At 41.0% G+C, this 23,479-nt stretch overlaps 2 protein-coding genes across 2 annotated transcripts in view; one reads left to right on the top strand and one right to left on the bottom strand.

Annotated features, from left to right (window-relative positions):
- The first annotated feature begins 402 nt into the window (after positions 1 to 402).
- ccr6b (chemokine (C-C motif) receptor 6b) lies at positions 403 to 6,177 on the top strand. Its single transcript, XM_086095108.1, has 2 exons — positions 403 to 487; positions 5,074 to 6,177. Exon 2 carries the CDS (start codon positions 5,083 to 5,085, stop codon positions 6,160 to 6,162), a length of 1,080 nt encoding a protein of 359 aa, XP_085951234.1. The 5' UTR covers positions 403 to 487; positions 5,074 to 5,082; the 3' UTR covers positions 6,163 to 6,177.
- An 8,674-nt stretch (positions 6,178 to 14,851) lies between these two features.
- Positions 14,852 to 23,479, bottom strand: part of pxdn (peroxidasin) — a 55,583-nt gene continuing 46,955 nt past the window's right edge. Inside the window, exons 17-23 of the mRNA XM_086095489.1 lie at positions 22,276 to 22,772; positions 22,037 to 22,171; positions 19,910 to 20,118; positions 19,675 to 19,786; positions 19,421 to 19,553; positions 19,052 to 19,165; positions 14,852 to 16,957 (exon numbers count right to left, since the gene is read on the bottom strand). Of these exons, the coding sequence (XP_085951615.1) occupies positions 16,823 to 16,957; positions 19,052 to 19,165; positions 19,421 to 19,553; positions 19,675 to 19,786; positions 19,910 to 20,118; positions 22,037 to 22,171; positions 22,276 to 22,772 (1,335 nt within the window). The 3' untranslated portion in view covers positions 14,852 to 16,822. The remainder of the gene's footprint in view (positions 16,958 to 19,051; positions 19,166 to 19,420; positions 19,554 to 19,674; positions 19,787 to 19,909; positions 20,119 to 22,036; positions 22,172 to 22,275; positions 22,773 to 23,479) is intronic.

Here is a 23,479-nt window from a genome sequence, read left to right as displayed (position 1 = left end):
TGATTTATTCAGAACTATACTTACTGGTTTAAAAACAAAGAAAATTTAAATAAAATAATACAACCAGTCAATCATGAATGATGTTGAGAGATTGAATTGTCCAAAATGAAATGGGTGAAAAAGCAATTAAGGATTAGAATATAATAATTAAGTAGTATTTAAAAATGATTCTTCTTCTTAAACTCTAGTGTAATAGAAGTACTTATCTTCGTAGGTAGAAGGCCGAGAAATTCAGTACAAATAGCAAGCAGGAAGATGACATAAGTGGTTGACCAGAGTTGAGTTTTTTTCCCACTTTGGTCTTCTTCCCCTTTTTCTTTTTCTTTTTTTCTTTTTAACATTGCTGCATACAGTGTAGATGTGTACGAACACAACCTCCCCTTCTCAGTTCTTTTTTCATAAGCAGCTCACACGGTGACATTCTGGTATTTTTTTTGCCGACACCTGAGCCAGAAAACTTCCTTCTGTGAGGACCATCATTCTGAGGGTAATATTTTTGATTGATTTGTATAAAAATGAAGGGCTCGTATTTAAAAAATATATTATTAATAATAATAATGTAAAAGTTTTATTTTTTTTGCAAACTCTGAACACAATATTAAGCTTTGTTTTGATTGTAATTTTTAATGTATTAATTTGACAATATATTATTTTCTTTTAAACTATTATTGCTGTTTGTCTTATTTATTATTACTATTATTGTGTTTGTTGTTTCTTGCAATGAATGCACTGAAACATACTTAAGCTGCTCTCTGACCTAACAACCAAAGTTGAGCATTATTTTTGTAAAGGCAAACATTTTCCACACAACTCTAATAGTATATTTCTTCTGCTGTAACTATTGAGTGTGCATACGTTTTAATTAATTGCCTTTCAAATTTTAAAATCAGGAAAAATAAGTACTGCAATTAGCGTTTGTTTTTCTTTGGCTCAATTTCTGGTGTTAAAGTAGCTTCTGAGAGAAAATTGCAATACAGTAGCAATTGAAACGGGATGAACAAGTGTACATACAGTTCTTTATGTTCTCCAAATATACATCTGATACAATTCAACTTCCTTTTCTCCACTCAATTCTGCATATTTGTCTTTCACATAGAATCTGTACCTTATTGACAGTGCTGAGTGCTGTAAAACATCATACAAGATCTGTCCGACCAGACATGAATTCAGTAAGCAAATATGTATAAAGTTTCTTCATGCTTAAAAACATATCATTATGATATGTATGGTGTGCAGGAAAAAAAAAGATTTTTAGATGACTGATTTTTTTTTTCTGTGATCTTTAGCGACCTGTTTTCATTCCACCTACAGATATGTAATTTTCTTACATACGCTGTGGTTTTTCGTTTAAGTCTAAGATCTTCACTGATAAGGATCAGATCAACTTTAAAGATCAAACGTGTCGCTTACTTGACAAACGGGGCTGAAATTGGGTCACACACAACCAGAGGAAGAGACAAACTAGAACGTTACCTTTTATCCTTCACACATGTAGTTTGCAGGTTTTGCTGACATCAGCGCTGCAGACATTTGTGGCATCACTCACATTATTATTGAACCCTTTACATCACGGTGACTGCAATAATGGCAGTTCCCAAAGATTTTACAGTGTACTACACTTCTGTTTATGTATTGCCGGGCGAGTGATGCTTAAGAACCACTAGATGGATTAGGAAGCACTGATCTATGGGGATCCTCGTCCCTTACGCAAACAGCGAGTCTTTGCAATAGAAGACCGTTGGATACAGCTCCTTCATTAAATGTCATTATATTGCGCAAGTGATGAAAATTGTATGTGAGTATATAATGATTTATAAATGTAATGCATGTCACATGTCAACGTGCAGCTGTATATATGAGCAGGTTCATACGTTTTTTTTGTTTTTGTTTCCATACTTTATATATATTATATAAATATCCCTATGATTGTATTCATATGAAACAAATCAAAATATACAAAAACTTAACTTCACCGCTAGGCAGCAAAGCATTTGCTGGGGAATTACAACCTTTTGCTTTTTGTTTTACAAAGCCTTACATTCACACAGACGCATTCTTACATCGTGGTCGGCTACTGCCAAGCCCACTGGGAGCAAATCCAGGTTTACTGTCTAGCTCCAGGACTCTTCAACATGGTTACACGTTACAACTTAGCTAAGGTTGGAACTCACAACCACCCGGTTGGGAGATGACCACTCTATCACTGAGCCATGCCACCCTTTGTGCCAGGTTGCAGCCACTCCAAACTGCAGGAAGCGAGCAAAAGATACGGCGATGCATCGCCTCAGTAGTTTTTTGAATTATTTTTTTCACCCAAAAGCTTTTATCTCAATAGATTTACCAGAAAGTATAATCTTCTTCACCATAAAATGTATGTTTTAAATTAATTAAACCAACACTAAGCAATTTTCAGTTTACGTTGATTATAGCGGCGCCATATGGACAAAAGCGGTAATGTTATGCCTGAAAGAAGACCACATTTTCCATGAGGACAAGCGCATTGCGCCTTTTTGAGCTCACGCCAGTCAAATTGACTTCCGTCTTTGTAACCAATTGGGAAAGGGAGAAGTGACGTATTCCATAAAGCAGTCAGCACATTTGTCGTTTTTTTGTGTGGCAGTGTTCCTACCATCCTCCTCAAAGTTGTTTAGTGCTAGTAAAAATGATACAGACCCCCGCAGGCCATGGCAAAGGTACCATTCAACTAGTTTTAAGTTGATGTTTCATCAGGAGAGATATAAAAATATTTTCTTAAGGTTGAAAAGTTCCTTAGTGCTACTTTAACGACATATTTTGACTACATAGCACAACTCAAACAGGACCAAATGATAATACAGGGTGACACACAAAAAACGGTCATCACCTAAACTTGAATAACTTTAGAAATAATTAATCAATTATTTTTATTTTTCAGATTTACCAAGAAGAATTGATGTTCTAAGAGTCTACCCAATTTGACCTTCGAGATGCCATGGACTACTGAGGAAAATACCTTTATAGTTGAGGCATATTTTTGTCTCTCCCTTAGAGATAGGGTGGGAAGCTCGGCCATCCGGCAGAGACTCAGTGTCGAGCCGTTACTCCTCCGCATTGAGAGGAACCAACTGCAGCAACGTTGTGTGGTGTCCGTGATGATTTCGGTCATCCAGAGTGTGATTGTCTGATAGTGTCTTGACCATTGAGGTTATGCACAGTCCCATGGGTTCTGAACTTGTTGACCCATCTGTAGATCATTGAGTGGACAGGGAATTCACGACATCCGAACCGTTCTTTGAATTGCAATTGAGCTGCGTGGATACACTTCAGCCGAAAATATGCCTCAACTATAAATGTCTTTTCCTCAGTAGTCCATAGCATCTCGAAGGTCAAATTTGGTAGACTCTTAGAACATTAAATCTTCTTGGTAAATCTGGAAAATAAAAATAATTGATTCATTATTTTAAAAGTTATTCAAGTTTAGGTGATGACCGACTGTATTTTTACCCCTCATTCACTGATCATTTATATTTTTTCCGATCTCAGGTCCCATGAGCACTACCGTAAGCGACGGGAAGCGGCTTTGTCATTGATTTATATTTCATTAATCACACAAGAAACATCAAAATATGATTGCGTTGACACTTTCGGAGGAAGGGCCTTTATCGTCTTCAGGTTCAGTGCTGAGTTCGATCACGTAATGTGACTGACCAGGGAATATTTTATTAAAAATATTACACTGCAATATTGCTGTCGAATACTGTGAAATCCTTGTATTTTTTTTACCGTGTTGCTGTGATATTGCGTGCCTCGTTGTGATATAACAGGCTTTTTTGATTGCAGGATTTTACTGAAACATAACAGTTAAATACTGTAAAATCCAAGGATACTGTAGTTTATACAGGTATTCAATAGGATATTACAGGGGAACTTAATTACAACAAATTACTGTAAAATAATACTTGCTGTTAATTATTGTGAAATGTTGGTAATTTTTTACAGTGTGGTAAGGCAAATAATTTTGGATTTTGAAGATTTTGCGATGGTTTTGGCCCTGTATTCGGCTACCCAAGATCCACCCATGGGCTAAACTGCAACCAAAATGCCATTTCCATATCCAGAACCAATACAAGATCAAACTGTATTAAGCTGAGCAAGTTACTAGAGGATCATTAATGTTTATAAATTGGACCTAGACAAGGAGTGCCAAGTGGAATAAACAATTTTACTTGTAAAATCGGATTATGTTTGCACCACAGTGTTTGGAAGAGAAATTGTGTTTTTATATTTTGTATATCTAGAAAAGCTCAGTATATTAACCAATTGAGTCGTAGTAGTGGCAGCTGCTTTTTAGACATCCCCCCCTTTTCACTTCCTGCCTTTTTTTATTTTTTTTATTTTAAAATCTGTCTTTTGCCGGGGGTGAATGAAATATGGATGGTGGGCCAAAAATGGTCCCCGGGCCGTAGTTTGCACTAGAGGGAATACGTACTGGTGGTACTCATACCATACTATGAGAACTAATGCACTAGACCAGACCACAAATCCGCTTGAGATGATTCCCGAGTAAATTTGACTCTATTTAGAGTAAATTTGAATCTATTTAGAGTGGGGCCAAATAAGTTCAGTTTTAGAGTAGGCTGATCTTTACACTTGGAAGAGAGTCAACTAAAGAATTGAAAATAAATAAATAATAAAAGTCACTCAAGGATTGAGGAACAAACTCATGACCTTCAGCTTGGGACACTGCCATTGAACCACCTGAGCTATGCCCCTCCTACTTTTGTTTATCTCCAAGAGGATCTTGGAGTAAAATATTCCAGCTGACACGAGTATATGATAACACACAGCAGGAGCTGCATGGCTCCGGGAATAGATCGTCTTTCTTCCAAGCTGAAGATTATGAGTCTGTTCCTCAACCCTTGAGTGAATTTCATTTATTTATTTTTCCAATTCTTTATTTTACTCTCTTCTGAGTGTAAATATTACTCTAAAATGGAGTCTATTTGGTCCCAGAGTTTACCGTGCAGCCTATATTGAATTTAAAAGCAAATATATGCTGTTTGCATGGTCTTCAAATGTTTCTTTCTTCAACAGAACCAAAACATGTCTTCAGTGGCTCCAGACTATTATAATCCCAGCATTGAAGATTATCCAGACGGAGCTCCATGCAACCTGGACCCACATCCTGCTGAAGTCATCATTCAAACCTACATGCACTCCCTCATTTGTGCCTTCGGCCTGGTGGGCAACATCCTTGTGGTGGTCACTTACATATTCTACAAGAGAACCAAGACGATGACGGATGTCTACCTCGTCAATGTGGCGGTGGCCGACCTGATCTTTGTGCTGGCCCTGCCTTTCATCATTTACAACGAGCGGCACAGTTGGCCGATGGGGAACGCGGTTTGCAAGGTGCTGCGCTCCTCTTACAGCATCAACCTCTACAGCGGGATGCTCCTGCTGGCGTGCATCAGCGGCGATCGTTACGTCGCCATCGTCCAGGCCAGACGCTCTTTCGGGGCCCGCTCCGGTTCTCTCATCTACAGCCGAATCATCTGCTCTGCCGTGTGGCTGTTTGCGGCTGCGTTAACGCTGCCCACGCTCATTTACAGCGAACGCTTCGAAGAGTTCAGTCTGGGGGCCGAGGCCGCGCAGGTGACGTGTCAGCTGTCTTTCAGCCACGACGAGACGGCAAAGTTAGTGAAAATGCTGATCCCCTGCCTTCAAATGGCCATCGGCTTCCTGCTGCCGCTGGTGGCGATGGCGCTGTGCTACTCCAGCATCACGTGCACGTTGATCCGAGCGCAGAGCAGCCAGAGGCACAAAGCCATCCGTGTGATCTTGGCGGTGGTTGTCTTCTTCATTGTGTGCCACCTCCCCTACAACGTGGCTCTGCTCAACCACACGCTGGATCTGTTTGAAGAGAGAAGTTGTCAGGGAGAAAAGCTCAACCTCAGAGTGCTGGCCGTTTCCAAAAGTGTCGCCTACCTACACTGTTGTCTCAACCCCATCCTCTATGCCTTCATTGGCTCCAAATTTAGGAGCCACTTCAGGCAGATAATCCTGGACCTGTGGTGCTTTGGGAAGAAGTACATCTACTCGTCCCGATCGTCACGTAGCACGTCCGACGTCTGCTTCAAGTCTTCAGAGGGATCCAACAACTTCTCCTCATTTAGCGCTTGATATCTCAAGGAACACAATTCTAGAAAATGTGTTGTAGTTAAGCTTTGGCGAAATATATCTATATGTGTTAGTAAAGGCAACATAGTATGTAGTATGTATGTAACAATCACAAAAAACAACAACGTCATTATATATCAGAGACGCAAAGGTTTTTCAAAATGTGTCAATCTCGCTAATGTCATTCATTTTTGACTTATCACTGTTGTGATGGTACGTCAAGTGATTTCCTTTGATTGTAATTCCCTCACACTAACTATGTTGAGCAAAAAAATGGAAGTAATCAGATGAATATGTACAATATCAATTCACATGTGTAATGTATGCCATGGTGTTCCACAGGGTTCAATTCTGGGCCCTCTGCTTTCGTTGTATCTGCTGCCCCTGGCTTCCAACTTAATAACCTTCCCTTCAGACCCATTGATGATTGCAGTGGACATGATATATTTGCGTGGCTGAACCAATAAAACGCATAATTTGGATGATGTCAACACTTCTCGTTCATGATTGGATCCTAGCTAACTAATCACAATTGCAAGTTGATTTGCATGATGTTCATGTTATTTTATTTTTCAATATGGTAGTGTTTGGTCAATACGCATAGGAAATTAGTAGGGTTCAGTCCCTCCAACGAGGTTAGAACCACTGGTATAGAGTGTATTCTTTTGTTGCCTCATTTAATCAGTATATACTTTTCTATTCTTACTATTTATGCTAAATTCTATTTCCCCAAAAATATGTCTAACCACTTTGTGATGTTATAGATTTGGGTGTCCTAAGTTTTTCCTCAAGGGGCCACATTCAGAAAAATAAAGAAATGCAAGCAGCACTTTGAAATTCTTCCACTTTCATTTATCAAACACGCTAAAAATAATAATTCTAACAAGTATATATTGTTTAGTTATTTAATAAACTGCAACAGTCAATATAAAAAGTCTAAATGCCCCCTCTTCAAATGTTTTTGTAAAAGACTGAAACCAAGATAATAATAATAATATATATATTTTTTAATTGTATAAATCTTTTCAAGACACTCAAAGACACTTTACAGAAAGTCAAAAAAGATTGAGGACAATAATAAAATCAGTACAAAACTAAACATTCATAATACTAATACTAATATTAGACATTAAAAGCGACTTTGAACAGGTTTTGAGTTCTTTTTTGAAAGATCAAGAATTTCAAAGCTTAATGTGATCTATAAGTTGTATTACTATTATATATATATATATATATATATATATATCCCCAGCCACTTCAGCCAGCTCCTCCGACGGGATGCCAAGGCGTTCCCAGGCCAGCCGAAAGACGTAGTCTCTCCACGTAGTCCTGGGCCGTCCCCGGGGCCTCCCGCCGGTGGGACATGCCCGGAACACCTCCCCAGGGAGGCGTCCAGGAGGCATCCGAACCAGATGCCAGAGCCACCTCAACTGGTTCCTCTCAACGCGGATGAGTAGCGGCTCGACACTGAGTCCATCCCGGATGACCGAGCTTCTCACCCTATCTCTAAGGGAGAGCCCGGATACCCTGCGGAGGAAATTCATTTCGGCCGCTTCTATTCGGGATCTTGTTCTTTCGGACCCACAGCTCGTGACCATAGGTGAGAGCAGGAATGTAGATCGACCGGTAAATCGAGAGCTTTCGGCTCAGCTCCTTCTTCACCATAACGGACCGATACAGCGTCCGCATCACTGCAGACGCAGCACCGATCCGCCTGTCGATCTCCCGCTCTAACCTACCCTCACTTGTGAACAAGACCCCAAGATACTTGAACTCCTCCACTTGGGGCAGGATCTCAAACCCGACCCGGAGAGGGCACTCCACCCTTTTCCGACTGAGGACCATGGTCTCGGATTTGGAGGTGTTGATTTCTGTAAAGCGCTTTGTGACAGCTAAGGCTGTTTGAAAGCACTATATAAATAAAGATGACTTGACTTGCATACTCTGATGCTTATAGCAAGCTACATCACATTTCTAATAAAATGTGTGAATTAGTCAAAAATAAATAGACAGAATTATTATTTTGACATCACATGTATGGACAATTCTTGTCCAAAGCAACAACAAAATAATAAACACAAGTGGAATTTAATAAACAAAATAGGATCTAATAAGGACTGCAACGTTGGATTTATGCCTTTTTATTAGACAGCAAAACAATTTACAAATCATCCACCAGAGGGAGTTGCAAGGCTGCATATAACCTGAATTACAAACACTTGAAGTGCAGATTTTTTTTATTTAGATGGGAAGTAAAAATAAACAACTGAGACAATGAGGTAGGCTAGCACTTGAGTCTTGTTGGCTTCCGCCAGGATGGAGTCTGCATGTGGGTCAGTCTGTGGTTGAGTCGCAGCGCTCTCTGTGGTTGAAAAGTACGATGCAGGACGCTGCAGGTCCGGCGCTGACCCTTGCTTAGGTGTACTTGGTGGTGATGGCAGACTGGAGGCGCACACGCCTGCGCACCATTGCACTTTCAGCGAATGCTTGATCATGCGAAGCCTCACAAAGTTACACGGATTGAGAAGGACTGTGTGTACTCACCGCGATCGACAGAAGTAATCCTTCTACACTCAGTGCTCAGTCCGTGCATTTTTTCCAAGGCTTTGCATTATCAAGCATTCGCTGAAAGTGCTGAAGCACATGCCAAAAGGTGGGCACTTCCATCAATCATCAATTCCAGTCAATGACGATGCCACCTGGTTGCTAAAAAAATGTGTGTGTGGGGGGGGGGGGGGAATGAAAGTTTGAACACCACTTTAAACCTCTCTTGAAAAACTTTCTATGTCAAGACATTTAAAGTTCTAAAGTTACCATCACAAATGAGAACTATAATGACATGTATATTTCTTGAAAAGTTTATTTCTATTTTTACATTGTCGTTTTTGAGCTACAGAGAAGGCCAGAATAGGTCACCACATTTACATGCACAGTCATCAAACCTGGATGCAGCAAGACAAAAACATGCATTTTGCAACTACCGGTATGTAAATCTGTCTATTTTGGATTATTCCTCTATCCATCCATTTTCTATACCTCTTGGAGTCTATCCCAGCTGACTGAAGGTGAGAGGTGAGATATAGACGCTAACTGCTCACCAGCCAATTGCATGGCATATATCATTATATTATTGTAAGATAGGGCCTCATTAAAACAAACAAACAAACAACATCCCCAATTGTTTTGATGGATGTATGAAGTACTATCATACCTTTCACATCCACTAGATGTCCTCAGTAAGCTTTGTTTGAGTTTTAGTTATGACTTGATTACACAGTATTACAATAACGCTTCCTTATCATATATGATATCTTTGCTAAATAATGGGCTATTATTATTATCATTTTATTTATTTATTTCCTTAATCATCTCAAGTTGCAGATCATGGAAATTATTAAAAGTATTAATCATTAATTAATGGAATACAGTCAGTTTTTGAAGTTTTTAGTCTCGTTTTAAGTTTTCTTTCTCTGAAAAAAAAAGGACATAAGCCATTATTTTAGGAACGTGACAATATGAGGCCGAAATTCCACTTGTGAAAAAGTCCATTAACTGAGCCAACATTCATACATCTGTCCCCCACCATCAACAACCAAGCCATGAGAGTCATCCATTCAATCTATACTGCTTATACAGGGTTGTGTTGTTTTGGAGTCAATAGAGAGAATCACAGTGTCCTAAACGGTGATCGCCTGTTGACATTCACTGCACAGTATTCCAAAAACAAAGAATTAACGACTACGGGTGTGCCTTAAAATATTTGCAGGTCCCTGTTGGTAGACCTTAGCACTCTCTGTTGAGGAATTAAAGCATTGGGAGATTTACGACTGTTTGCATAGCATCATAAAATGACGCCATGACTTCACTGCAATGATTTTGATTGGTTTAAGCTTTTGCTCATTCAAAAAACTGAACTCTCATCAACAGGACCTTTGAGGAGAAATGCACTCAATCACACCATTTTTTAGCCTCATTGAATTGTGTTACCTAAACATCTGGTGTCTTATAATAAAGTCACACGTGCTCTGATGCCTTATCAGCAATGTCCCAACATGCTCTCACACAATGATTCAGTGGATGGAGGTGTATTGGATGTTCCTTTGTGTAAATGAATGGGGAGGGGGGGGGGGGGGGGGGTGTACTTTAGAGAGCAGAGTAATGTGTTGTATATGCTGATAGACACAATAAAACTAATAACTAACTAAAACTATAATAAAATGCAGCTCTGCTTACCTTTCGACTTTGACATGATAGCATACATACCAAAATAAAAATTCATTTGAGCAGTCTATGAGTCATAGAGCCTGTCATCATTTTGCACCATGCTGAGCTTTATTAAGCCAGTGGAAGTTTTTATTCCAGCTCAACAGCAAGTTTCCCCATTTCGATGTTTCACAGTTTTATGACGTTCTTTCGTTCTGGTTTTGGGGCACATGTGAAGCTCGCTTGGCAGTATAAATAATGGCACAGGGCCTGTAGAGGTAGTTTGAGAGGAGGTTTACATAGTTGAAACAAAATATTTAGCGCTATCTCCAGGGAAGCTGGATTCTTTGTGAGCTTTAAGCGTCCTGTGCGACAAGCATTTAATTTGTTATTTCAGCCACGGGAAACCGTGCACTCCCAACCACAAATATGCAAGACGAGCATACTGCACTTCATTTTGGATCGGGGAGACCACCGCACAGAGAGGTCACCCACACTTTTGGATCTGACGGCATTTTCTACATGTGACAGTTAAACACGTTCTCATTAAGATTATCACTAGTGGCCAGATGGTGTTTACCTGTTAACAATATATTGCTTAGATTTAATAGTGAGCAGGTACTGTAAATTGAATGCAGCACTTTTATCTACAACATATGGTGCCGTGAGTGCTTTAATAATAATAATAATTATTATTATGATGCATTCAATTTATTATTTTCTACATTGATTCAGAGTGTTTGATGTCAACTGTTCACGTACAGTATTTATAAATGAAAAATATTTTATTACACCAGCTGTCTACCTTGCGCCGACAATTAGACATGGTCTGAGCAGGCATAAGTTTAGATTGACTTTCTGCTACTAAATTGTCACTCCACCTGGCGCAACTCCATAGACACTCCCTGTGCTGCACCGGCATGCCTTGGAAAACAAAAATTCATATCCGCCGCCGGCATTTGCACCCCACTACAGATACGCTGTCTATGAAAATAGAACCCGTAGTGTTATGTTACTCCAGACACTGCTCCTGATGTCAACCATCCATCCATCATTTTTTTTTTGTCAACCTCAGAAATGTAAGGCAGACATGCTAACACCAGGCACCTGACATCATCACCTTAATCTCATCGTGTTGGTGCAGTACCATCAGGCTTGCTGGTTTAAAGTTGAAGGAGACATATACTGCCCCCCCAATCTGGCATTTTTCCCTTAAAACACACAGAGGATAACTTTCAGCATTTTTTTTTTCAAACGAAAACTAATTGAAATGACATTTTATTATCTATTAACTGGAATAAAGACGTTTGAAAGTGTGTCACACAGTAGTGACGTCATCTAGCAGCAGCCAATAGAAAAGCACCTTCAGATGACATCGCTCCTCGGCGACAAACTTGCCTGCTTGACTTTTGACTCCAATAGCTTGGCTTGCCTGCTTTTTCATTTAACCCAGCCAAAATGCAACGCTAAGAAATGTGTTTACCATGGTGTTTATTAAATAATAATAATAAGTAAAAGACACAACCCCCCCCCCCCTGAAAACTAATACTAAAACTAAGCATTAAAAAAAATAAAACTGATAAAAACTAACCACATCTAAAAAACAAAACTCAAAACGAAATAAAAACTAACTAAAAGGAAAAATCCAAAACCAGGTGGACGACCAGGGTTGCCAATTTACGACTTCATCGCCACCACTGGATTGTTTTGACCATATTCCCACTTTGTCAACTTTACATGAAAAACCCCCAAAAACAAACGCAATCAAACAAACGTGGGTTGGCGCCCCACTGTAATTAAATTTTGCGGACCAATCAACACGTTTCCATTTAGCCAATCTTAAATGGGAAAACTAATGTGGCTGCCTTGTAGACACGTACTCCTTTTTCATGTCAAAGTGGTTGTGCTTGTGCATGGCAACATACATTCCTTGCCCCCCCCCCCCCCCCCCCCCCCCTCAGTCTTCCCATTAGTTGGCTCATTTTAGGCCTAAAGCAGAGCTGATAAGGGCTCCTGGCAGCTAGAGGATTATCGTGCTGGGTCAGACTGTACCCCGCTGCTCTCCACCAAGGAATGCAAGCAAAGCAACAAGTAGGTAGGTCACGCACTGACGAGTCATCCCGTCTGCCACTCGCTCAATCTGCCGGCGAGGATCTCAGGGGAGTACAGCACAGTACATCATATGCGGATTCTGCTCTCGTCCTGAGTTGCCTTTAAGGACGCAGAAGAGAATATGCTCCTCTTCTCCTCACATCTGTTGTCTTGAGAGGATATGCTCTGTTTTGGCTATTACGTTTAATAGATCTGGGAAACAAGTTTGGTATTTTGATACAGAGCGAGAGGCCAAGAGAGGACAGGGTCACAAGTTGCATTCTACACGGTGAGGATTTACAGGTGTTATTTGAGTCAGTCAGGCAAACAAACATAAAAAAAAAAAGAAAAAAAAAGACTACTAGTCTGTTCTAGTGCCAAGACTGACTTTTGAGAGGCAGCATAGGGACTGACAATAGAGAAAAAACAGAAGAAGACATCACAATAAATACAAGCTGTAGTTAATTAAGACGAAAAATAAGATCCCTATTACCCAATCTGCTATTTTGCAGTTGCAAATTCTTGATTTGTATTGTGCTAAATGACTTTGGGGACACGTTATGCAAACACTTAACACAGCCAGTTGTTCCCTTATTTGTGTTTGACAACGTGTGCTTCTGGTCGCTTCCTGATGAGCTCCCTTTGCCTTTCATGTCACAATGACAAAGTGCGTGACTCAGTTGACCTTGGTGTTGAATACCACACACGATTTGCAACAGTTAAGTCATGTATTACTCAAGGTAAGTATTTATTCATGTCGCTACCGGTAATCTCCATCATTTTTAACAATTGCGCCTTTTTGCTGACTTTGATTGGGGCAGAGCTCAGATGCTCAAGTTGACCGAACTGTAGCGGGATATTATTACATTTTAAGAATCCAGATATTCAATACATACATGCATTTGAAATGTTTCACGTGATAGGGTGAAAGAGGGTCTGAAAATGACTGGCACTGTTTTATTTGTTGTGCATTTCTCTTTGGTCCAATATGTGTATATATGAATAGGAACCAGCCAAGGACTGCACTACACTCGTCTTAATTTCACAGATGAGATACACAAATTGCCTGGCAACAAAGCAATAGAGTAAGAAAATGGATGAAACCTACAATATGGAGCCCCCCTCAAAAATAAAAACGGAATAGTTCAATCCACCAAATAATCCAAATAGGGATGGTAAGTCAATTTACTGCATCTTCAATTGTGTAATCAACTGTGTGGGCTTGTTTGTCAAGGGACTAACACACAGTGGAAGCCTTCCTTCATTACATTTCTCGCCCACACTCCGCTGCACTCCCGGGATACAAAAGCCATTTTGCCTCTGTGGGACACCACTTTTCTCTCTTTCATCCTCTTCCCTCTGGAAATGAGTATGACTTTCCACCCGCAAGGCGAAAGACATTCCTCAAGGTCATTACAAAAAAACTGCAGTTGCCGAAATGAAATTCCCCAAACGTGATGGTGGGAAGATTTGGCTCTAGAGGAGTATTTGTGCAGTTGTTGAATTTTTTTTGTTCCAATAGTCTGTCCAGCTTCCGGTTGAATAAACAGATTTGAGTTTTGATTTTAAACACCACCTGCAACTGTGATGGATTGCTTCTGGGCTGGACTCACAAGTACAGTACGGGAAAATAAATTATTGAGGAAGTGCACATCACATTTCAATCCCACCAGAATACACATAATACTGAATAAGGGAGGTCCCTTATTGTGGGGGTGATAATGTCTTTTCCTGCCTGGTAAAGAGATGGAGGTTTTTATCTGTGCAGAGACTGGAAACTTAATTTCCTGCTTGTTTTCACTCCAGGACCTATGTCAACTCACAGTAAACAGTGGCTGTTGAGATTCAAGTTTGGGAGAACTTTCAAAGATGTAAATCACAAGACACAAATCCTTTTTTACATTGTACTGAAATGGAAGTCAATTTAAAGTGCAAGTCAACCTTAAACATTTCTTGATATGTTCTATATTATGTATATCTATATGTTATATTCTGATTAATATTATATTTGTGGAATAAGAGTCATGAAGCAAAATCCAGCCATTTTGATCTCTCTCAGGGGGCGGCCATTTTGCCACTTGCTGTCGACTGAAGATGACATCAATGTTGCTCAACAACCAATCAGAGATCATCTGTTTTCTGAAGCTGAGCTGTCATTGGTTGATGGATAAAAACAGATGGATTTTGCCGCTTAACTCAAATTCCACTAACGCAATATTAACCAGAATACCATATTTTGTCCAGTGGGGCTGCAGAGAACATATTATTGTCCCCCCCAAAAATTGGGGGGGTCGACTAATTTCCCCTTTTTAGAAAATTTTAGTGGCAGTTGGATGGCTGAGTGAGCAACACAGCAGACCTTTCAGGTGCTCAAAAGAACCAACAACAATTGTGTATGTATATCAAACAAATGTGGCTTATTTATTTTTTATTATCATTACTGTTAAGAGGCATACATTACAGTGCAAACCATTCTTTGGCAAACATACAATACAAAAGTCATAATAGGTACTAGTCTAGCCACATTGACCGCTTGTAATGGACAGTGTTGGAAAGGCATGTTGAGTCTCGCAAAGCTGTGCATTCCATTGACACTTGGGAATGATTTAAGGGGGGAAAAGGGGCAAGTGAAGTTACTATCAAGACGACTTTTCAACATTGGAGCTGGGGCCAAATTGCATTTAGCTGCTAAAGAGCTAAGGACATATGCATATCAGATTGATGTCGAGGAATATTCACCAGAACACTACATGGACGCACATTAGAGCACATGTTAGACTACATAATGGACTGGATGCTAGCGCAGGCAAGGGAGTGAACTGTAAACATACAGTTTAATGTAAAAACCCGTCCTGAATGGAACATTCCAGACAGTATTATTTCGGTTTAGTGACACATGCTTGCTCAGGACGTTACCGCATAAAGAAAACAATGGAGGGGAACACTGCGGCTGCTTTGTCACAAAACAGGAAGACCAAAAACATGATTTATGTTACATAAGTGAGCCAGTGCATTGAATGGCAGTTAGTTGTCTATGTACAAGCAGTGGACTCGGTCTCGTTGCATGCGAAAACACTACGTAGGAAATGTGCTTTGATTGTCTGTATCCCAACATTCAGCACCCTTTCCCACCTCTCATATGGCTTCCATTACAGCGGAATGAGGGTCAGAGGGTTAAAGAAACCTGCGCTCTGCAGCGTGCTCGCCTAAATGACGTAACGCCACTCGGGACAAAGTTTGGCAATGAAACGCGCACGGCAAATCTCTGGAAATGTATCAGCACTAAAGAGGACCCGCAAAGGGGGAGAGACACTCGTGAAATGAAAACACATGATCAAACGTTGCATGTCAATTTTTGCAAAAAGACGGCACATGTCAGATGTCTGACAAGAGAATGCATGCAATCGAGTGCTGCAGGTCCACGGCAGGCAACAAAACAAAAACAAGTCAACAGTAATCATTGCAGTCCTTCAATTGTGTGTGAACTATGATGACAAATAGCGTGGCAGTCGATCTAACGGCGCCACAGATGAAACCCCGCCTCCGACGTGGTGTCAGACTTATAAACATTCTAGATGTTACTCACTAACATTTGGCTTTGCAGACTGAGGACAACACTGGGACAGGCATGACGTCACAACATGACAGTAATCAAAAAAGGCCGGAAGAGACATTTAGGAGCAGAAATCAGTAGACATCTCTCGATTTTTTTTTTTTGCATTAAATTTTCATAGGGCTTCACATTATGTTCATTTGGATAATTAAAAAAAAAACATACATTGTTATAACATGACAAAAAAGCACCTTAGATTAAAAGATGATCTAACTATAAAACCTCTTTGACCTTGTATAAAATGATCTTCTCAATTGTGGCTTAGCATTAAAAATAGGCAGATATCAAGTGGATATAGGCTGCTTTGCATACAAACGACAATACTTTGAAGGTATTTAGTGATTAATTCTTTCATAAAGGGGGTAAAATAGCACCAGTTTTCGGCATCTCTAACCTGAGAAAACACTGGCCGGCCTCCTCTCAATCGACTTCCCTTTCCTGCGGGCTGATGGCAACTGGCCCTGTGATTTGACGCCAAGAGGGGGGCAAGCACAGAGACCAAATTGTTGCACTGCAGCGGCCTCAGGGAGCAGAGATGAATCCGTTTAGTCCTGGAGGAGGCAGCCATCCAAAAATAACAAAACATGACCCTCTCCCCTGATCCCCCCCCCCCAAAAAAAAGAATACAAAAGAACCAAAAAAAAAGAGGCTATTGGAGGCAACTGGTGGCCGCCGACACCTTCAAGAGTCTCCTCCTCTCGGTGGAAGTCTGAGTGTTTCAGACACTGGGGTGTGATTGGCGGGAGGTCCTGAGGATTACTCATGGCTGCTGTCTGCTTCTTGCCACTTGGCTACATGCAGACACACGGGGCAGCAGGCGCCTTTTAGCTTGACAGGCTGTTTGCACTGGGCCGGCACACAAGACTCCACAAAGCAGGTCACTCTGGTGTCCTGCCGGAGGCAAAGAAAGAAAGTAGGGGAAAAACGGGTTGGTTACTTGATTCGATTAGAGAGGATTGAAATGTTCCCCTGATGTTACAATTGGGAACTCCAGCCGACAGCAGAACAATAAGGGCGACCAACCAAACTATGACGAGCTCAAACATTTTGGCTTTTGAACACTTTGAGAGTAGACCTCAGATTTCAAGGCAAGTACAGTGGAAGTTGAATGTAACATGCATAAAAAATGGCAAAAAAACAGGCTTGTGTGGGACATGAGCACATTTTGTGAGACTTCATTTTTGGCGACGTAGCGAACCGCAACTAAGTAGACTGTCGCTAAAAAAAAAAATTGTAGTTGGCGACTTTGTTACCCATTGAGCGAATGAGCGAGTCAGTCTGTCATGTTCAGTGTTGGCAGTGTTGACTTACTCATTTTTTGTAATGAAATATTATTAGTTTGTCAAACCGTACAATTTTGGGACCACAAGACAACAGTGACACCATAAATAAAGGAAACATGGTCCATTTGGTCATTATTAACATATAAATTACTGTAAAAATCACCATGACCAGAATTTCCTACAACAATAGTAGTCACGCACCAAAGATGACTATGTTTCCCAAAGAAACAAATTCAATGTTTTTGCCAGAGGTGGTAAATCCAGGTCCAGAAAGTAAAACCCGTGCCACAGTTTGGCTTTAACCCCAGGTGCTTGCTAGCGAGCTCTCTCGCTAGCTCCCCGGGTGTTCAGTTACCTGCTAGCTAGCTAGCACCTGGGGCTAAAGCCAAACTGTGGCATTTTTTTTTTTTTACATTTTGGCCCTGGATTTGCCATCTATGGTTTTTGCACCATAATCTGCACTTTACATGGCTCAGAAAGCATTGTGAGACCATTCAAAATCATGATTTAATCAAATAAAATGCCATATTCAAAATACTAGCAGGAGGAACAAACCTAAGGAAAAAGCAGCTACAACTACATTATTTCCATTAAATATGAGTCTGACGTACTCGCTTATTATTTCCATTTGTTGATTAAATTCACCTGGAACTCCTGGAGCTTAGCCTTATTGTTTATCTTATGCTGCTTGCCAACAGAAACACACCGCTCACCGATTCCAGCATTACTCTGCAAATGCCTTACGGTTCACTGTGACATCAAGTCAGGATGAGCAGTCTTAAAAGGGAAGAGAAGTTTGCTGCCACAAACACAATATTATTCAGAATTCTGGGTGTAGACTGGTTGGGTCGCATAGAACATGTTATTGTAAAGAAAAAAATTGGGTTGACCTCCCCTTTAAGCAATTTTAGTTTTAGTTTACAGTGGTTATGCCTCTTACGACAGCAAAGAATGTTTCAAAATCTTGAAATATTGCTTTATTAGGGCCAGACCGATTAATCGGCCTCCGATAATAATAGGCCGATGATTGCCCTTCAAACATCGGCCAAAACTATCGGCAAATTGGGCCAAATGGACAATTATTTTCCCCTTAAAATGTTATCATAGAAGAAAATCAAAGTTTCCAACGCTGTGAAAGTACCCTGAATGCACCATTTTGCTTGCGTAGCATTAGCAACTAGCAAGTGTGTAATGTATGTTATTCTGGTTATTCTGTTGTCCCTAAGCATCCTTTAAGCTGTTTAATGACACCCCAGTTGGAGTTACCTATAAAACTTAACACACAACAATAAGAATTACATCTACTGTATATTTAAATACAAACATGCTTTGTTTTAAAACATCGCTACCCTAGCGCTAATGCTAAAAGTGAAGGGAAGAACCCATTCAAATGCTAACAGGAAGTTGGCATCGACTTCGGGAGTGTTTTTCTTTAAAAAACGAATATTCACACACAAATAATGTGGGAACACAATTTTATGCGTTAAATATATGTTTTCAAATAGTCGGCAGATTAATCGGTATTATTTTCTGCCAAAAATCTGTATTGGCATCGTCCTAAAAAATGCATATCAGTCGGGCCTTACCTAATATTAAGAAAAACAAAAGGTACATCCATCCATCCATCCTCCGACCCGCTTATCCCGTGCAGCAGAATGTGCAGTTAATTATTTAGCAGTTCCCTGTGCATATGTTCACCTACTTTGCATTCACATTGAGTGCACGGGTCCTGTTTCCACCGTTCTCCATCAGTCCGCTCACGCTCGTTGCTGTCAGTGCAGTCAGTCTTGCTCAGACGGGTTTCCAGTCGTTTAATCTGAAAATATGAAAGGACAAAGGCTGTTGATTGTTGCATAGAAATAAATCTACTTGAAAATGTAAGGAAGAAAAGGAATGGAATGCACCGCCATAAAATTATAATCATAAACCCATGTATGCTTGATAAAAGGACCAAAGTACAAAATATGCAAAGATCACATGCATGCCATAAAATATACTGAACGTTAGAGATTCAATCTGCCAAGTAACGTGACATCTCCAAATTTTGTGTTTCTATACTATAGGAACATACCTGTTTACGTAAGCTTGCGATTGTCTTCTGCATGTCAGAGACAAAGTCCTGGAATTCACTAACTGGGGGATCAGTGCTTTTTTGGGAGGTCACAGTAACATTCACAAGGTGTTTTCTGGCTTCTTCCATGGGACTGAAAAACACAAAAGGCAAACTAAACCAAAAAGGGCAAATAATAAAGATTGCACCTAGAGACTAAATTGCTCTCAAATGACCTGTTGCTGCTACAAATGATTGATGACGACGTTTGTCACCTGTTTTCCTTGATGCTGTGGTCAGGTCTGCTGTCTTTGTAACTGTGATCAGCTGACCTGCGCCCTCTAAAGTGGTAGGACAGCGCGTTGAACTGACCTTTGGTTCTGCAGTCTGGCAGTGTGAACAAGAACAAAAATACGGTTCACTTTGCCTCTGTGTTCTTTTTGTAAATGAGTGAGCCTTTATGTAGAAGGCATGACTACAAAGTAGCCCAGGTGTGATTCAGATCGTTACCTTCGCAGCAGTCTTGCCACATGCGCAGGTCGATCTGCGGGATTTTGTCGCAGCTGCCGTAGCCGTGCGGCACCTCTGCCACCCTGAAGACATCTCGCTGCACACGTGTGATGTTATCTCCGTTGTCACACATCACTCGAGAAAGAGACGCCTGCTTCAGCTGAGTCAGTTGGGCAGGCGTGAACGCTCCAGGGTTTTCGTACCAGAACCTGCACATGACAAGAATTTGCCAGATTTAAAAATAACAAACATAAGGCCTGTTTCTACCAAGTGGTTCAGTTTGGTTCACATTTTGTTTAAGGTAAATGTTCCACCTGACCCGTATTGCTTCATTCTTCCTTCTGGATTGGACGCACTGGTATATTATGGTAGCTTGTAGGTATGGGCATCGTAATTGACTAATTGATCATTAAGAATATGGACAATAGAGTGGAATTGATTGACTGACTCCTTCAGACGTTAGTCTATGGGGAGAGATTTGTCTCAAAATCATTCACACAAATAAAATTGGGATTTCCACGCGTTTACATCCGTGATTTTCACACGTTTTTCAGATCCACAAATATATCCGCAATCTTTTTTAATTTTGTGTGCGCATTTTTCACGACTTACCCTGCTTTCACGTGATATGGGAAAGATGGACCTTACCACTCGGAAACTCCTAATTACGGCCAAGTTTTGTTCATGTGCTTTTGTTGTTATACAAAAAAAATAAAAATTACAGCAAACAATGAGTTGTAAAGGATAGGACATTGAATTGTATATGCTATGTAATTGTGTAGATTCTAAAACAACCTGCGAGCGGATGTTAACACTCGTGTTAATATTTCTTGCCATTCACAAATCCTTTGGCGCTCTCCGCCATGTTGAAATTTGAAAAGTTCTCTCAGCTCGGAAACTCGGGTATCAAAATAAATTCCTAGTTGTCCAGTAGAAAATACGACATGAGGGGGCGTTTACGTGCAATTTTCTACTCGACATGTAGTATTTACCATCATTCCTATACCACATGAAAGCAGCATTATGCTTGCAAGTTGTCAAATGTGCGTTTGTGGATCGTCGCGCATGCGCATTTATTTTTGAGACAAACATCACGCTGTTTCGAGATATTCACACAAACACACACAAGTCCTCAGATATTCACACGTGTCTAAGGCCCGTTCCTCCAAAACATGTTACTGTAGCCGCGTTTCCACCGCAGGAACTTCGGGGTAAATTTACAGGGCCAGCCCCGTATGTGCGCGTCTCCACTGCAGGAGCCTTCCCAACCGGGCCACATTTACAGGAACTTACGGGGACGAGCAGAGGTCCTACTCGAGGGTAGGTACTCCGCCGGCCCGATAAACTCCCGACTGAGCTTTCGTGCTGATTGGCTAAAAATGATTTAGTATAAAAAATTATCTTACCTTCATGCGCGACAATGATGCATTCTCGGCTTAAGTCTCTTCCACCGAAACAATTCTCTTAAAAATGTTTTGCCTATTTTCGTTCCACTCCACGGTTAGCCTTTTCAAATTCTTCGTCAAGACGCCGTCTTCTCTCACTCAAACTATCCATCCACGCCAAGTACATAAAAAAAAGCAGAAAAACTAGCAACCACCTAAAGTTTTTCTTTTTCCTCGTGATTTTCGTCGTGCGGTGCTTGGATGACGTCATGAGAGAAACCGTCCCGTCGATCGAAACTTGTGACGTCGTGAAATGGCTCATACTCCGCAGTGGAGACACAGCCACAAGCGGGCCAGCTGAGAGGACAGTTCCTGTGAAAGTCCCTACCCACCTCCCCATACCCGAACGTCCTGCGGTGGAAACGCGGGCTAATGATATGATTCGGGCATGTAATTCGTGGTTCTCAACCCCCCCCCCCCCCCCTCCCCCCCTTTTGGGCAAAGTGACTCACTTTCTTAAAACTTAATGTTCTACTGCTCATTACTAGAGAACGGCAGAAGGTAGAATCAAACTGGTGAAACAAGAGTCTATGCTTTCATTCGGTAGATTCGATGTAAATATAATCATAGAACACAATTCTGTGAGTCTTGAAAAAATCTGCCAAAATATTGTGAAATCGCTGGTCCTCCAATGCTCGCATTGAGTGAGTTAAAGTACAAATAAAGAAATAAAGTTTGCTACCTGTCTCCGTCCCGCAGACGTTTAAACTGAGAAGCCAGCAGACACATGAGGGTGGGCCCGAGCCTACTGCCAGGAACCAGGTCTTCTGCCATCAGCGCAGGGAACAAATCCATGTTCAGAGGAGTGCCATAAAGCCTATCACAAAGCAGATATTGTTTTGGTGCCTTAAATCCACAAAGTATTTGACTGCAGTTACTCATTCAAAATTGAGCCAGAGCTGCTTCTATCTGTAAAATCACCTCCGTAGCTTCTCTCTTACATCCGGATTCTTAATCTCGTTCCTCAAATCGTCGAAGGTCTGAGCCGACGTCAGATTGCAATAGGTCCTATAATCATTATATGGCGGTATGCCGTGATCTCGTCCTCGCTGTATGTTCATGGCTGCCAGGTCCAAGGCCACAGAGTGGACCATAGAAAACAACCTCTCAGTCAGTTCTGTATTGAGGAGCTGCGAGGAGACTCGCATTTTGCCCGCCACGCCAAAGAGCCCGCGGAGCAGCGGGTCAATGCCACCTTCGTTCACGATGCGAAAGGGCGAGAAGAAGGCCCGATGCAGGGAGATGTGACCCTGGGGGATGGGCTGGAAGTCCTCATCTAACCTGTAGAGTATCGGGTTAATGAGGGTGTGCCCGAAGCGGAATGCCGCAGTGGCGAAAGCATTGAGGATGCCCGCGTTAATATTGGGGTCATAACCTGTGTACGGCCCCATCATCTTCATGCCTGCCTCGCCTAGGATCTAGAAAACACAAAGCGAGTTATCATCATCTGGATCACTGATATCAGCTGTTGCCTTTGTGTTAGTGGTGCAACGGATCAGCATTGATCCGGGGTCCGTTCGGTTCAGGCCCCACGGTTCAGATCGCCTGCGATCGGGGTGAAAAACAACAACAACAAAGTGTGCATTCACAGTATTCACACCATTCAGACATGTCAAGGAAGCTGAAACATACTCAATGTAACGTACCACTTACGCTCAGGGTAACTTCAAAATAAAGTTTACCAAATAATACATTGACCGCAATGCAAATAGTCTCAGTAGACATTTACTTTGAAAGTGGCCCACGTCATGGCGTGATGGCTAGTTTGACTTGCCCTTTAGACATTCGTAGTTTTGATTGACATCAAAGTTGCGACCAACATCAACACTACGCTATCCCGAACTCCTATTCGATCGCTAATTTAGGACACTAAGAAACCGCTAATTAATTAAGCCATCATTGTATGAGTGGCTAGCAGCTACTTGTTGGCATTACCAACGAGTGCCTATGGCTGGTAGCTGTAAATGAGTTTGACAGCTGGTACCATTTTCAATATTCCGGACCAAGGCTACTTTGTAATTCACTCTCCATGTTTAAAAGAAGGGGATGTGCCTTAAATTACACTTTGAGGTATTTTCATTATTTAAAAAAACAAAACAAAAAGATAAATAAAAATTTGTCTTCA

Source organism: Leptonotus elevatus, chromosome 14, assembly GCF_054856555.1.
Source record: "Leptonotus elevatus isolate MCC_2025b chromosome 14, RoL_Lele_1.0, whole genome shotgun sequence".
In the NCBI taxonomy this organism is placed as follows: Eukaryota; Metazoa; Chordata; class Actinopteri; order Syngnathiformes; family Syngnathidae; genus Leptonotus; species Leptonotus elevatus.
The sequence above is the reverse complement of the archived record's forward strand: the minus strand, read 5'-3'. Positions and strand labels throughout refer to the sequence as shown.